Consider the following 16,245-nt stretch of genomic DNA (forward strand, 5'->3'; position numbering starts at 1 on the left):
ATCAACAGTATTACTGAATATTTCATTAAATGCATGTGTAGAAAGATAAATATGCATGAGTCTTCATAAAAACATCCACCACTTCCAACACCTACATAATCAATATATTAGCTGTTTGTCAACAGACCCTGGCATAAAGGATAGCGAAATATATACACTAAGGTGTCTCCTGTCATTCCTAGATTCTGCAATGAAAGTCATATACTGTACTTACTTTCACTAATGATGAGTTTCTTCCCATCAGTGAAATGAGTTGCAGAGGAATGTCTTTGAGAACTGATGATATACAAGATGGCTGAGTGCTCTACAAATATTTTTTTAATATTCATTACTTTTTTTATTATACAGTTATCATCAAGCAGTTATCAACCTGATCACTTCTTACCTGTAACAGAATGGGTTTCTCCATGAACTTTATAAAGGTATTAATAGAGCTGGACCCATTAGATTTTGATGAATAAAAAAACAAACAAACAAACAAACCTTGATCTTCTAGTTGCTATCAGAAAGTGCCCATTCTGTCATTATCTACTTATCCTTTCTGTGTTATCTGCACAACACCACCAGTCAGAGGTAAGGTTGAGTAGTCCATAAGATAGGCATCAATTTCTCGTGCTGCCTGACGACCTTCATTAATGGCCCACACCACCAAGGACTGACCACGACGACAATCTGTTGAGCATCAGATTGATGTTTTAAAAGTTTAGCCAAAATTAGATATTGGTATTATAATCTCTATCTATTGTCAGATGCCTTAATCCCATAAGGGGTGGCCACAAACAAATCGCCTCCATGTCGCCCTGTCCCCCATCATTTCACTGCCCTCCCCCCATCACACACCCCCTCCCTCATATACCTCTCCACTCCATCCTTCCATCTCATCCTCAGCCTCCCCCTCCCTCTTCCCCCCTCCACATCACTTACATACACTCCTCGTTAGTATCTTGCTCTCCATCCTCTCCAAATGGCCAAACCACCTCAGTGTATTTCTACTAATGCTTTCTATCACATCCACATCCATACCACAATGCTCCTTCACTTCCTCATTTGTCGGTCTGTCTCTCCAAATAACTCCACGTGCTCCTCTCAAATAACTCATTTCCACTCTCTCATTCTTGATGTGTGTCCCTCTAACAAGGTCCGAACTTCACTTCCAAATGTTAGAGTTGGCATCACAATACTATCATGCAGCAACTTTTTTACTTCCATGCTCATTTTCCTACTTCTTATCACTGCTTTTAAAGAACCAACAACCTTTTTTCCCTGCTGTACCCTTTCAAGCACTTCATACTTCATCCTTACCCATCACACTCCCCAAGTACTTAAATGCACTCACATTTTCCATTTCCTTCTTCCTCACTGTACATTCAGTGACTTCATATCTCTCGAAGACCATAACTTTACTCTTCCCTGAATTCACTTTTAGATTCTGATTCTTACACAATCTCCCAAACTCATTCACCTAGCTTTGCAGTTCCCCTTCATCTTTACTTAACAATACAGTATCATCTGCAAAAACATTACAGGAGGTTTCCAAACACTGCCCTCTCTCTTTAGGGCTGCTCCAACATCCAATGCCCTACCTTGTACAGGTCTCCCCCCATATTCGTGGGCTAGGGGACACAGACCCCCGTGAATGGGGGCGCTTTCCCCAGAAAATGGTGATACTACCAAATGCTTCTGCTGCCCTGTGCTGAACAGCACATGCCTATTGTAACTGTACAATATGTACAGTACAAAAGTATAGGACAATATTTCTCACTGAAAACATGCAAAAAATCACCTACGAACCTGTAGGAACAACTGCTACTACAAAAGATGGGTGAGAGATTTGTGTAGCTGTGCCTTCTGCTGATCAGCATATGCTTATACACAGGTAAGTGCACAGTTTAACTGAATGGGACAGTATTTCTCATTTAAAAAAAAAAAAAAAAAAACAAAAAAAAAAAAACATGAACCACTAGGAAGATAAAAACAGGAAATATCTTTCAGTACATTTTTGAAATAATGTTGTTTCCCGGAAAATCCATGAATATGCTAACCCGCGAGAAGCAATCCCGCTAATAGGAGGGGTTGACTGCATCTCTTTTATAACCCCACCCATATGTAGCCTAACCACCATGGAGACATGACACATCCCTGTTTGAATCCAACATAAAGAGGGAGAAATTCACTCAGTTCACTATGCACATGCACTGCAGCCTTAGCACCCTCACACATACTCTTCATGACATTCAACAACTTCCCATTTACACCATATATTCTTAATTCTGTCCACAATCCTTGTCTATCCACTCTGTTATATGCTTTCTCCAAATCCATGAAGGCTGCATACAGCTTCTTTCCCCTCTCTAGAAACTTTTCCACTAAACACTTAAGGATGAATATCTGATCTACACAACATATTCCCTTCCTAAAACCTCTCTGTTCTTCTCCAACTAATTCCTCTGTTATATCCCAAACTCATAGTCAATATGTATCCCACCATACATTTTTCGTATTACACTCAGCAGACAATTGCCCCTATGATTACCACACACTTTCTTTTCCTTTGTAAAGGGGAATAATTATACCTGACTTCCAATCCTCTGGGACTCTACCTTCCTCCCATGCCAATCTGCACATCCTCATATCCATTCAACAACTACCTCTCCCCCATGCTTCTGCATTTCACCACACACTCCATCAATTCCTGTCACTTTCCCCATTTTGATTTTCTTCACTGCATCCACTGCTTCCATCCTATTGATCTCTACCTTCCTTCTCACCTCCCTCCTGCCATTCCCCAGCCACTTATATTGACAGTACTTTCATTCTCTATGGTTAACAGTTCCTTAAAGTGTTCTCTCCATCTGCTCACTTTTTCTCTTTTCTCCACTAGCAATCTACCATTTATATCTTTCACTCCCTTTATCACCTTGTCTAACTCTCTTACCCCTTTCCGGAACATTTTCTTAACATTCCTTCCACTTGACACTCAAACTCCTTCCAAATTCCTCATCCAGTCTCTTCTTACTCTCTCTAGTCTTCTCACCTCTCTCTTCCTCTCTACATATAACTCTCTGTCTCTCAAGTTCCTCCGTGCCTCTGCTTCCCATCCACTCACTATATGCTTCCTTCTATCATGTTACAGCTTGTCTCACCTCTTCATTCCACCATGCTGTTCCTTGCACCTCCTTATGTCTTCTCTTCACCCCACACACCACCTCACATGCTGCACAGATTTCTTCTGTGAATATCTTACACACACCTTTCACCTCCCCCATCTGCTCCAAATCATATTTACCCAACTGCCCCTCCACTTTGATCCTATATTCTACCTTTTCCCATCCTCTTACAACCTTTCTGCACATTAAAACCATTAAAATATTATTTCCAGTCAGTCACACGTATGAACTGAACTGGTTGTACTTTACCCATGTGTGAACCCATGCAGCAAAGAGCTGTACCGGGTATTACATAATATTAGGCGGGGGCGCTCACCATCCACTCACTTGATATAGTGCTGCTCTCAGGTGTCTGCCCTAACCTCTCCTCCATCCTTCTTTCCTTTCATCTCTTCTGTCTTTTTTTTTCCTTCATTCTTTCCTCATTCTTCTGCCTATGGGTGACTTTACACTCCCTTTTCTGTCTCTCTCTCCTTCATTCTTTCCTCTTCCTTCTGCCTGTGGTGACTCTACACTGAGTGACTACACTGGGTGGTAATCATATAACCAAATTTTGGGCCCTGGTGGTTTAGTGGGTAATTATGGCAGCCCAATCGGATTGAGCCGGTGAAGGTTTATATCCAAGAGATGGTTGGGGTTTATTGCTCATGTAATGCCACTCAGGGATGAGTGAGGCTGGTCACTCTCATCTTAAATGTCAGGACCAACTTGCCTTGCCTAAGGCTCCTACACTCCTCATGGGGCCATGTAGGATTGGATGATGAATGAATGAATGAAAATGTGTCATAACTTAGTAGTGGATGCAGCTCTGACTACAATGTTAAGTTGAATCACTAATTACTAATTAAAGCAGAGAGCGAGAGAGTGTGTGTGTATTTACCTAATTGTGATATACAGGAAATGAGCTATGCTCGTGGGGTCCTGTCTCCGTTTCTCAATAAGTCAAATTTAGCTTTAAACTCGTTTAAGTTTTTAGACTGGACGATCTCTTTGTCCAGGTTATTCCACAGGTCTACTGTATACATCTGTAAGGAAAACTATACTTCTTGATATCTTCAAGCAGCTTAGCGTCTTCAATTTCATTCCGTGTCCTCTTGTTACTCTTATCCCATAAAAACAGATCTTCTTTGTCAATTTTATCTACTCCCATCATGGTCCTGAACACTGCAATCATGTCGCCCCTCTTTCTCCTTTTTTTTTAAGGAAGGCAAATCCAGCTTTTCCAGCCTCTCTCTGTACGACAGGTCTGCCAGACTAGGGACCATCTTGGTTGCTGTTCTTTGTATTCTCTCAATCTTGTTTATATCTTTCTTTTTGTGTGGGGACCACACTACTGCTGCATATTCTAACCTGGGGTGGATCATGGCCACTATCAATTTTTTCATGATCTCATCCATATACTGAAATGCTACTCTTATATTAGTCAAAAGTTTATACGTCTCTCTAACTGTCTTGTTAATATGTTTTTCAGGTGACAAGCTATCCTGGACCAGCACTCCCAAATTTTTCTCTTCTCTCGCTTTTGTGATTGGTTCATTACCCATCAAATAATTCAGTGATGACCTCTTGATACTTTTACCCATTTCCAATACTTTACATTTCTTTGGGTTGAATTTCATTTCCCACATCCGGCTCCAATCGTGTATCCTATCCTGATCCTCCTGCAGCATTTTACAATCCTCCTCAACCTCTACCTTCCTCAAGGTCTTTGCATCATCAGCAAACAGACTTGCATAACTGTTCACTCCATCTACCATATCATTTACGTAAATCAGGAACATTACTGGCGCCAACACCAAGCCTTGTGGGACTCCACTTGTTACTTCCCTCCATCCAGACATCCTATCCTTTATTACTGTCCTCATTTGTCTGTCTCTCAAAAAGTCTCTCATCCATTCCAGGAGGTTCCCTTTCAGTCCTCCTATATGCTCTAGTTTTCACAGTAGTCTCTTATGGGGTACCTTGTCGAAGGCCTTCTCCAAATCTAAATACACACAATCCACCCAACCGTCTCCCTCCTGTAGCATGTCAATCGTTCTTGAATAAATGCTCAACAAGTTGGAAACACATGACCTTCCACTTCTGAATCCAAACTGACTTTCAGCCAAAATATTCATCTCTTCCAGATATTTTATCCATCTATCTTTCAGAATTCTCTCGCACAATTTTGTGACCATGCTGGTTAGGGACACTGGTCTATAACTCAGGGGTTCTTCCCTGTTTCCTCCCTTATAAATTGGTACCACATTTGCCCTCTTCCATTCTTGAGGCACTTTCCCCTCTTCCAGAGACCACACAATTAAATTGTGAATCTTATCTGCCAGATGTTCTCTGCATTCCTTCAGTACCCAATTAGAGATTTCATCTGGTCTTGGGGCTTTCCTTACATCTGGAGTTTCCAGTAACTTATACACTACCTGTACTTCCACTTTTATATCTTTTATCACTACATTTCTAGTCACTCCCTCCCCTTCCAAAAACTACTTTTCATTAGTGAAAACTGATTGGAAACATTTGTTCATTATTTCAGCTCGCATTGCTGCATCTTTATAGACCTCTCCTTCTACTTTCAGTTTGGTGATTCCTTCCTTTATTTCAGTTTGCCATTGACAAATCTATAAAACAGTTTGGGTTCATCCTTACATTTGTCTATTATACCTTTTTCAAAATTCCTTTCTTCCTCTCTATGTATTCTTGTGTATTCATTTCTAGTTCTTTTATATTCTTCCTTTATTCTGTTGTTACCTCTCTTTCTCCAGTTGTTCCATGCCCTGTCTCTGTCTCTGTTTTTGCAATCATACACCTTCTATTAAACCACTCCTTTTTCTTGTTTTCTTTCCCCCTTACTCTTGGCACAAATTTTTCCACTCCCGAATTATAGAGGTCTAGAAAGATATCCCACTTACTCTGTATCTCTCTTGTTTCTCTGCATTTTCTCCACTCCACATTTTCAAAAAATTTTCTCAATCCTGTAAAGTTTGCTTTCCCAAAGTTGTATCTTCCCTGCCTATAAAGCTCGTCTCTTGGCTCCACGTTCCCTGTTATCGTCTGGAACTCAATGGCCACATGATCACTTTTTCCTATAAGACACACATATTTAAAAGATTCTATTACATCAGGTTCTTTGGTAAACAGTAAATCTAATCTTGATGATGTGTCCTCACCTCGGAGCCGTGTCTTCTTTGACCCATTGCATCATCACTTTGTTCCTTGTTATATTTAATAATATAATGCCACACGAATCTTTGCTGTCTCCTAAGTCCCGTTCCTCCCAGTTCACCTCTATATAGTTGAAGTCACCCATTAAAATTATATTGTTACTTTTCTTAATCATTTTCTGTAAATAACTAGCCATGTCTGACAACATTTCCTGGTATTCATCATCATTCCATGCTCTTGTCTTAGGGGGAACATACACTACTGCCATATCTCTCGTGTGTGTGTGTGTGTGTGTGTGTGTGTGTGTGTGTGTGTGTGTGTGTGTGTGTGTGTGTGTGTGTGTGTGTGTGTGTGTGTGTGTGTGTGTGTGTGTGTGTGTGTGTGTGTGTGTGTGTGTGTGTGTGTGTGTGTGTGTGTGTGTGTGTGTGTGTGTGTGTGTGTGTGTGTGTGTGTGTGTGTGTGTGTGTGTGTGTGTGTGTGTGTGTGTGTGTGTGTGTGTGTGTGTGTGTGTGTGTGTGTGTGTGTGTGTGTGTGTGTGTGTGTGTGTGTGTGTGTGTGTGTGTGTGTGTGTGTGTGTGTGTGTGTGTGTGTGTGTGTGTGTGTGTGTGTGTGTGTGTGTGTGTGTGTGTGTGTGTGTGTGTGTGTGTGTGTGTGTGTGTGTGTGTGTGTGTGTGTGTGTGTGTGTGTGTGTGTGTGTGTGTTACCTAGTTAACCCTAGTTATAGTGTACAGGATTTGAACTAAGCTCAAGTTGTCCTGCCTCCATATCTTAAATTGTCCTGACTACTTATAAACACACTGATGTGCTTTCCTTGCACCACCACCCCTTCCAAACCATTTCAAATGTCTGTTCTTCTATGTGGGAAACTAAATTTTTTCACACCATATAAGCATGTACTCTTCTTCAATTTATACAGCATTTATATCCTCTTGTCTTTCCATCATCATCCACAAACAGATCTTCTCTGTGCACCTTTTCCGGTTGTCTACCTCCTTTAACCCATGGTGTCCGGCATTTATTTCCGCCGACCCTTCCCCCAGCTGGGGATTTCTGGAAAATCATTTTTTTTTTTTTTTTTTTTTTTTTTTTTTTTTTTAACCATAATATCTCAGCTAATACTTAGCCAAAAATAAAAAACTAAGTGTCATGATAATCATCAATCCTTTGACTTCAAGGTGATGGCCTCAGATTGTCCTGGTAGTGCATGGAGTCAGAGAGAGAACCTTTGGAAGTGGGGTAACTCTGTGTGTTTTTTGTGGCTGTGTCCGTATACATGTCACAAGTAAGACATACTGTACTAGCCCTCCACAATAAAAAAAACACTTTCAGAATACCGCAATCAACCACAAACACCATATCCATGCAGGCTTCGAGAAGTGTGGTGTGAATGTGCGGTGGTGTTAACAGGGAAGAGCAGTCACTGAGGCAACCACCTTGAGGCAGGTTGGCTGACGTCACACCTGACACAACGAAAAAATTTTGTGTAGGTCTATCCATGATGGAGGTATGCATTTAACTGAAGCGTGACTGGGATGCATGCAGGAGGGTTGCCAGTGTTTGCTTGTGGTGATAATTACCCTCAAAATATTCAAACAATGCCACAAAATGCTAGATAATATATACATGCTATCCGGATGTCTCCAAGAGGTCATCTATAAATGGCATCCAGATACCATGGGTTAAACACTGTAATCAAATCTCCTCTCTCTCTCTCTCTCTCTCTCTCACTGAGTGTTGGTAACTTCAACTTCTTCAGTCTCTGTTCATAAAACAATTATCTCAGATTCTGTAGCATCGTAGTACACTGCACTCTCCTAACTCGCTGTAATTTCCTTCTGAACTCATGCCGTGAGTTGCAAAAACGTGTTAAAAAAAACACACCTTATGGAGAAAAATATATCTGATTCTGCCATGGTGTCAGGCAGCCTTGTATAACATTAACGGAACCCCTCTTAACACCACTTAACACTAACATCCTGTCTCAGAAATATTGTGGCGACCATCATTCACTCACTTGATGTAGTGCTGCCTACTTCCTTAGCTTTTTTCATTCTTTTTCTGTGCCTGCCCTCCTCTCTTCCTATTTCTCCTGTCTGTCCTGTCACTTCTTATTCCTTTTCTTTCCTATACAGGTGGCTTTACATTGAGTGACAAGCCAAATGGTTTCCTGTAAGCCAAGAAACCATTTACAACGCTGGGTGGTAACCATATAACCAAACCATATGTGCTCCCTACATGTCAACAAGTGGGCTGGTGGAGGGTTGGTGCCCCTCCCTGTAAAACAACTAACTCAGTGTCAAATGGCCACCCTTTGCGGAATTATGGTGTCTGGCAATAGATAAATAAATAGATATCTTATACTGATAATAAACAGTATTAAGAGACATTACATATCCTTATATGATAATAAAAAATTCTGAAAAGCTTTTAACTAAATTCTACTGATGACAATGCTTACGTCACCGAGAGACGGGTAGCAGTTTCAGCACACTAGCCTAGTTGCGGTACTGGCCACTAGGTGCAGGTGGCGTGGGTGGAGAAAACATTGTTCTGATTGGTTGCACAATCACAAGGACTGTGTGCTTAAATATGATTGGCTTCCAGTCTTGAGCTGTGGCTACAATGCCATGAGTTAAACATCTCAAAAATAAACAATTTTCTAGTGGAAAATGAGAGTTAAAGCATTTTCTGTGAGTTTGGTGATAATGGCAACTTAGATAAAGACACCGTGAGCTAGATAATTCGTGAGTTAGAAGTCTCTGAGTTATGCGAGTGCACTGTAGTCATCCTCTGTGCCTTTTTCAATTTTCTTACGTGCTTCTTCAAATGCGATGACCATATCACTGCTGCATATTCTAATTCTGGTGATAAACTATCCTGTATGGTCATTCCTGGATCTTTCTCTTCCCTTGCTTTGCTGATTCTCTGTCTTCCCATTTCATGCCCATAACTAGGTCTTTTGCCACTTATTCCCACTACTAGGACATGGCATTTTTTAGCATTAAACTCCATTTTTCAAGGCTCCAACTGTACAACTTTTCCAAATCATTTTGCAACTCCTCACAACTGTCACCATTCTGGACTCGCTTCATAGTTTTTGCATCATCTGCAAACATATTTTGACTGTATATGTACTATATTCAGGGAAGCAAGGGTCAAGGTGAGTGTTTGGCGATGTTCTGTATCACGCCTATGGATCCCATAACCTCAGGATGAAGAGGTTAGGATTTTATACTTTGTGTTTAGGATGGCCCCCCTATTTGGGGCACTTTTTTATGAGGTTCAAGGGTAGCCCTATACACCGGCAAATACGGTAGCTTCTATCAGTCTCTGTCTACAAACCAATTTCAGAAAGTACTATAAGATATGGTTTCAAGAAGAGCAATCTTTAACCCTTGAAAATATTGTTACTTTCATTTTTTTTTAAGCTGTGTTATGAACAATGCACAGAGCAACTACTAAATCAACATTTTCTAAAACTCACAAATGAGTGGCTTAAAAGTGGAACAGTACTTCCTTGCTGTACAAGAATGAAATAAAAGTCAAGATATTGATGAGGAGGAGGGGGAAGATGAAAATACTGTCGTACAAATAATTTGCGGGAAGTCCGGTACAGGGGTGGATCAGCCAGAAAGACTGTTGGGAAGGATTGTTCCTATAAGTTGTTTTGGCAGGGGGGGACAGACGGATATGAAGGTGTTGGTGTGATGGTTGCAGAGAAATGGGTGAAATATGTTATGAATGTTATATGAGTAAGCGATAGGATATTGGTAGTTAAAATTCTATTCGGTAGAAAGATAGCTGCAGTTATATCGGCATATGCTCCACAGGCAGGACTGGACGAAGCAGTGAAAGATAGATTTTGGGATGATTTAATACGTGTAGTAGGTGGGATGCAGGATGATGAGATAGTGGTTTTGGGAGGGGACTTAAATGGTCATGTAGGTGAAGCAGCACAAGGTTATGAAGGAGTACATGAGGGATGTGCGTATGGTATAAGGAATGCAGAAGAGGAAAGGATACTCGAGTTTGGGGAGGCAACGGACATGATTGCGTGCAACATATATAGGAAAAGAGAGAGTAGGTTAATTACGTATGAATCTGGGGGAAACAGCAGTCAGATAGATTATTTTCTGGTTAGGAGGGCTGATAGGAGGTTAGTGAGGGATGTTAAAGTTATAGGAAGTGAGGAGTGCGTGCAGCAGCACAAACTATTGATTTGTGATATGGTGCTTAAAGAACGAGTGATGAAAAAAAAAAGACTTTGTACCTAGGAGGAAAGTATGGAAGCTGAAAAACCAAGTAGTAAGGGATGCCTTCTATAGCAAGATGAGGAGAGTGGTGGCTGAACAGGGAGCTGTAGACAGAGGCGTTAATGAACAGTACAGAGCCCTCAAAAACAATCTCTTGAGAGTTACTGATGTAACATGTGGTTGGACAAGAGGACCACCAAGACATAAAGTAACTTGGTGGTGGGATGAGGGTGTAGAAGCTGCAGTTAAGGAGAAAAGAAGGCATTTTCGGGAATGGAAAAAGGGTGGTAGCAAGGAGCAATACTTGGCTGCCAAGCGTAGGGCTAGAAGAGAGATATACAGGGCAAGGTCTGAGTCACAGAGACTTTTACTTGATAACCTAAATCATGGGGAAAGGAAAAATATGATATTTAAGGTGGCAAATCAGATGAAGAGGGATAATCGGGATATTATAGGTGAGCAGTGTGTGAAGAATGATGAAGGAAAGGTAGTGGTGAACAGTGAGGATATTAAAGATGCATGGAGAGAGCATTATAGCCAGTTGTTGAATGAGGAGTTTGACTGGGACAGGGAAGGTTTGGAGCCAGCAGATCCAGTGTTTGGCTCTTGGTCTTTGATTGATGTTGTTACTGTGAGTGAGGCAATAGGCAGGATGAAGGTGGGGAAGGCAGCAGGTGTGTCTGGGATGACTGCCGAAATGTTGAAGGCCTAAGGAGATATAGGGGCGAAGTTAGTCACTGACCTGATAAATATGATAATTTATGAGTGTGTTGTCCCAGATGGTTGGCTGAAGAGTGTAATTGTAAATGTGTGTAAAAGAAAGGGTGATGCCCTGGAGAGAGGAAATTATCGAGGTATAAAGCTTTTAGATCAGACAATAAAGGTAATGGAGAGAGTTTTAGAAGGTATGATTAGAGAAAGAGTGAATATTGATGAGATGCAGTTTGGGTTTATGCCAGGTAAGGGGACCACTGATGCCATATTTATTGTTCGACAGCTTCTGGGAAAATATATTGGTAGCAGAAGGGATCTGTATTTTGTTTTTGTTGATTTGGAAAAGGCCTTTGACAGAGTCCTTAGAGAGGTGGTGAAGTGGGCAATGAGAAAGCTTGGCTTGGAGGAGTGGCTGGTTAGGGTGGTTATGGCTATGTATGTGGGTGCTCACACCCAGGTAAGAGTGAATGGAGATTTGAGTGATGAGTCTTCTGTGAATGTTGGTGTGCATCAGGGGTCAGTTTTGAGTCCCATGTTGTTTATCATGGTACTTGAATCCCTCTCACGTGACTTTAGAAACGGACTCACATGGGAAATGTTGTATGCTGATGATTTGGTGTTGATTGCAGAGAACAAAAGGGAGGCGGAGGAAAGGTTTACGAAGTGGAGAGATGGTATGGGGCACAAGGGCTTAAGGGTAAATGCAGATAAAACAAAAGTGATGATATCTAGGGTTGGTGGCGGTACTGTCAAAGACGAGGGAGAGTGGCCATGTGCAGCTTGCCACAAAAGCGTAGGAAGTAATTCTATCTTGTGCGGTGTTTGTGATTAATGGGTGCACAAGAGATGTAATGGTATCAGAGGTAGACTGCGAGATAATGCTGATTTTATGTGTACGGCGTGTCGGGGGTGAGCAGGTGGAGATTGTCAGGCGTGAGAGAATTGAACTTGCTGGTGAATCTTTTGAGTGTGTAGCAACGTTGGGTCTGGTTAGTACTTGGATGGGTGACCGCCTGGGAACACCAGATGCTGTTGGCATCCCTACGTCAAGTGGGGTTGGTGGAGGATTAGTGCCCCTCCCTGTAAAACAATTAACTCCAAGCCCTTGGCCACCCTATTTGGGATACATGGCGTCTGGCAATGGATGGATGGATGGAAGAGTTTTGTTATTTGGGAGACATGTTGTGCTGGAGGTGGGACTGAAGCTAGCTCTGTGGCTAGGGTGAGAAGTAGTTGGAAGAAGTTCAGGGAGCTCTTGCCTCTTCTGACATTGAGAGGGCTCTCCTTACGTGCTAAGGGGTCTTTGTATGCAGCATGTTAGGAGTGTAATGCTGTATGGTAGTGAGACCTGGGCAGTAAAGGAGAAGGAGGATATTCGCCTGCTCAGACGTACAGAAATGACAATGATTAGGTGGATGTGTAGTGCGTCCCTGCATGCAAGGTCCGGGGGGGCTGGGTTTACGATGGAAGAGTTGAGAGGTAGGATGGGACTGGAGTGTATTGGTGTTGTAATGAGGAGAGGTAGATTGAGATGGTTTGGACATGTGGAGAGGATGGGGGATGATAATTGGGTGAGGAAGGTGAGAAGTGTTAATTTGGGGGGGGGGGGATTATGAGGGGTAGACCGAGAAAGACATGGGATGAGGTCATTAAGTGTGACCTCAGGGTTAAGGGACTGAACAGGGAGGCTGCAATGGATCGTGCAGCATGGAAAGCTGCCATTAGGTGACCAAGGCCGACACATGCAAGCATGTTGGAGCCTTTAAAATGAAACGATGAAACAAATAATTTAAGCTATAACATGAAGTCTGTATTCTACAAATTCAGATAGCAATAACTGCCTAGCCTTACAGTATGATTTCAAAGAACACGTCAAGTCAATCCAATACAGTGTGATTCCCCAAATATGAAATGGTTGGGATCAAGAGGCTTTTGGAAAACTGGATTTTTGGAAAGCTTAAACTGTACCATTACCATCAGTTTTATGTATTGACACCCACCTGCCTGGCACTTCCTTTATCATTTACTATACTGAGGCCTAAATTTATCATCCCACAATCATGGTTTTGATGGTTCAGATGTAAAAACATACATACATCAACTAATCCTGCATTGTCCCATGAGGAGTAAAGAAGCCCAGGGCTAGGCAAGCTGGTCCTGACATTTAAGATGAGAGCGACCAGCCTCACTCATTCCCAAGTAGCATTACATGAACAATAAACCTCATGCACCCCTTGGATATAAACCTACACAGGTTCAGTCCAGCTGGAGTGCCTTAATTACCACTAAACCGCCAAGCCCCTTAGTCTGGTTATATGGTTACCACCCAGCGTAGTACTGTAAATGGTTTCCTGGTGTACAGGAAACCAACTGCCTTGTCACTTAATGTAGAGTCTCCTGTGGACAGAAGGAAGAGTAGAGAATGATGGAAAGACAGAAGAGGAAGGCAGAAAAGAAGGAAGGAAGAGAGGAAAGGGCAGTCAACCATGAGCAGCACTACAATGAGTGTGTGGATGGTGAGCACCCCCACCTACCACCAAGATGTAAACTTTTTTTTTTTTCCCACTGAGAATTATAGAACAAAAAATTATGAAACCAATCTTGTGATTCAAGTGAGTCTAGGTTGAGCTAGCTTGGGTTACTGTAGACTACTACAGGACGTTTTCAATATAACAGTGATCTTGGAAACTATACTAGTTTTTTTAGTGGAAAATATGTTTTTCTACAAATTGTTTTCAACAAACTATCTATCTGTCTATCTATCTATTGCCAGACGCCTCAATCCCGTTTGGGGTGGCCACAAACAAATCGCCTCCAAGTCGCCCTGTCCCCCGCCATTTCACTGCCCTGCTCCCAACTCATCCTCGGCCTCCCCCTCCCTCTTCCCCCCTCCACCTCACTCACATACACTCTCTTCGTCAGTCTTTCACCCTCCATCCTCTCCACATGGCCAAACCATCTCAGTGTGTTTCTCATAACGCTTCCTATCACATCCACATCCACACCACAACACTCCTTTATATCTTCATTCGTCAGCCTGTCTCTCCACGTGACTCCACAGGCTCCTCTTAAATAACTCATTTCCACTGCTCTCACTCTTGACTTGTGTCCTTCCAACAATGTCCAAGCATCACTTCCGTACGTTAGAGTTGGTATCACAATACTGTCATGTAGTAACTTTTTCACTTCCATGCTCACTTCCCTATTTCTTATCACTGCTTTCAAAGAACCAGCAACCTTTCTTCCCTGCTGTACCCTTTCAAGCACTTCACCCTCCAAACCTCCATCCTTACTCATCACACTACCCAAGTACTTAAACGTACTCACATTTTCCAATTCCTCACCATCCAACCTCGCTGTACATTCACTAACCTCACCTCTCTCAAAGACCATCACTTTACTCTTCCCTACATTCACCTTTAGATTCCGTTTCTTACACACTCTCCCAAACTCATCCACCAAGCCTTGCAGCTCCCCTTCGTCTTCACTCAACAACACGGTATCATCTGCAAACAACGTTACAGGGAGTTTCCAAACACTATCCTCTCTCACCAGGGCCACTCCAACATCCACTACCCTACCTTGTACCTCTTTTATTACCCCATCCATGTACAGATTGAACAACCATGGAGACATGACACATCCCTGTTTCAAACCAACTTTCAAAGAGAAAAATTCACTTTGTTCACCATCCACACGCACTGCAGCCTTCGCACCATCGTACATACTCTTCACAGCATTCAACAACTTCCCATCTACTACATATATTCTTAACACTTTCCACTATCCTTGTCTATCCACCCTGTCATGTGCTTTCTCCAAATCCATGAAAGCCGCATACAACTTCTTTCCCTTCTCTAGAAACTTTTCCACTAAAGATCTAAGAATGAATATCTGATCTACACAACCTCTTCCCTTCCTAAAGCCTCCCTGTTCTTCTCCAACTAATTTCTCTGTTCTTTCTCTAACTCTGTCTATAAGTATCCTACCATACACTTTTCCTATTATACTAAGAAGACAAATACCCCTATGATTACCACACACTTCTTTTTCCCCTTTTCCTTTGTACAAGGGAATAATTATACCTGACTTCCAATCCTCCGGGACTCTACCTTCCTCCCAGGCCAATCTGCACATCTTCCACATCCATTCTACTACTATCTCTCCCCCATGCTTCAGCATTGCACCACACACTCCATCAATTCCTGGGGCTTTCCCCGTTTTTACTTTCTTCATTGCTTCCACAACTTCTATCCTACTGATTTCTTCCTGTCTTTTCACCTCCCTCCTTCTCCCAGCCATTCCCCAGCCACTTATACTTGCATTACTTCCATCCTCTACGTTCAACAATTCCTTAAAGTGTTCTCTCCATCTGTTCACTTTTTCTCCCCTCTCCACTAGTAATCTACCACTTTTATCTTTCACTCCCCTGCTTACTTCACTTCCACCCTGTCTTACCCTTTTCACTTCTCTCCAGAACATTTTCTTACAGTCCCTCCACTTTACACTCAAATTCCTTCCGAATTCCTCATCCACTCTCTTCTTACTCTCTCTTACTAATCTTTTCACCTCTCTCTTTCTTTCCACATATAACTCTCTCTTCCACCTCTCAACTTCTTCCACACCCCTATTTCTCATCCATTCATTGTATGCTTTCTTCTTTTGTGCCACAGCCTGTCTCACCTCTTCAGTCCACCACGCTGTTCCTTGCACCCCCCTCCGTCTTCTCTTCCTTTCACACACCACATCACATGCTGCACATATTTCTTCTGTAAATATCTTACACACACCTTCCATGTCTCCCATCTGCTCCAATTCATATTTGCCCAATCGTTCCTCCACTTCTCTCTTGTACTCTGCCTTTTTCTCATCCTCTTGTAACCTTTCCACTCTCCTTGCAACTACTCCTTCCTCTCGTCTTTCCCTTCTTCTATTCCTCCATCTTACTTGCA

The 16,245-nt window shown here is 42.2% G+C and overlaps 1 protein-coding gene across 1 annotated transcript in view; it reads right to left on the bottom strand.

The window, feature by feature from the left end:
• Positions 1–395: 395 nt before the first annotated feature.
• Positions 396–16,245, bottom strand: part of LOC145413616 (uncharacterized) — a 569,601-nt gene continuing 553,751 nt past the window's right edge. The window contains exon 39 of the mRNA XM_080283270.1: positions 396–672. Coding sequence (XP_080139396.1) covers positions 533–672 — 140 coding nt within the window. The 3' untranslated portion in view covers positions 396–532. The remainder of the gene's footprint in view (positions 673–16,245) is intronic.

This window comes from Coenobita brevimanus, chromosome 97 (genome assembly GCF_032717465.1).
Source record: "Coenobita brevimanus isolate Jiangsu-jjx chromosome 97, ASM3271746v2, whole genome shotgun sequence".
Lineage (NCBI taxonomy): Eukaryota > Metazoa > Arthropoda > Malacostraca > Decapoda > Coenobitidae > Coenobita > Coenobita brevimanus.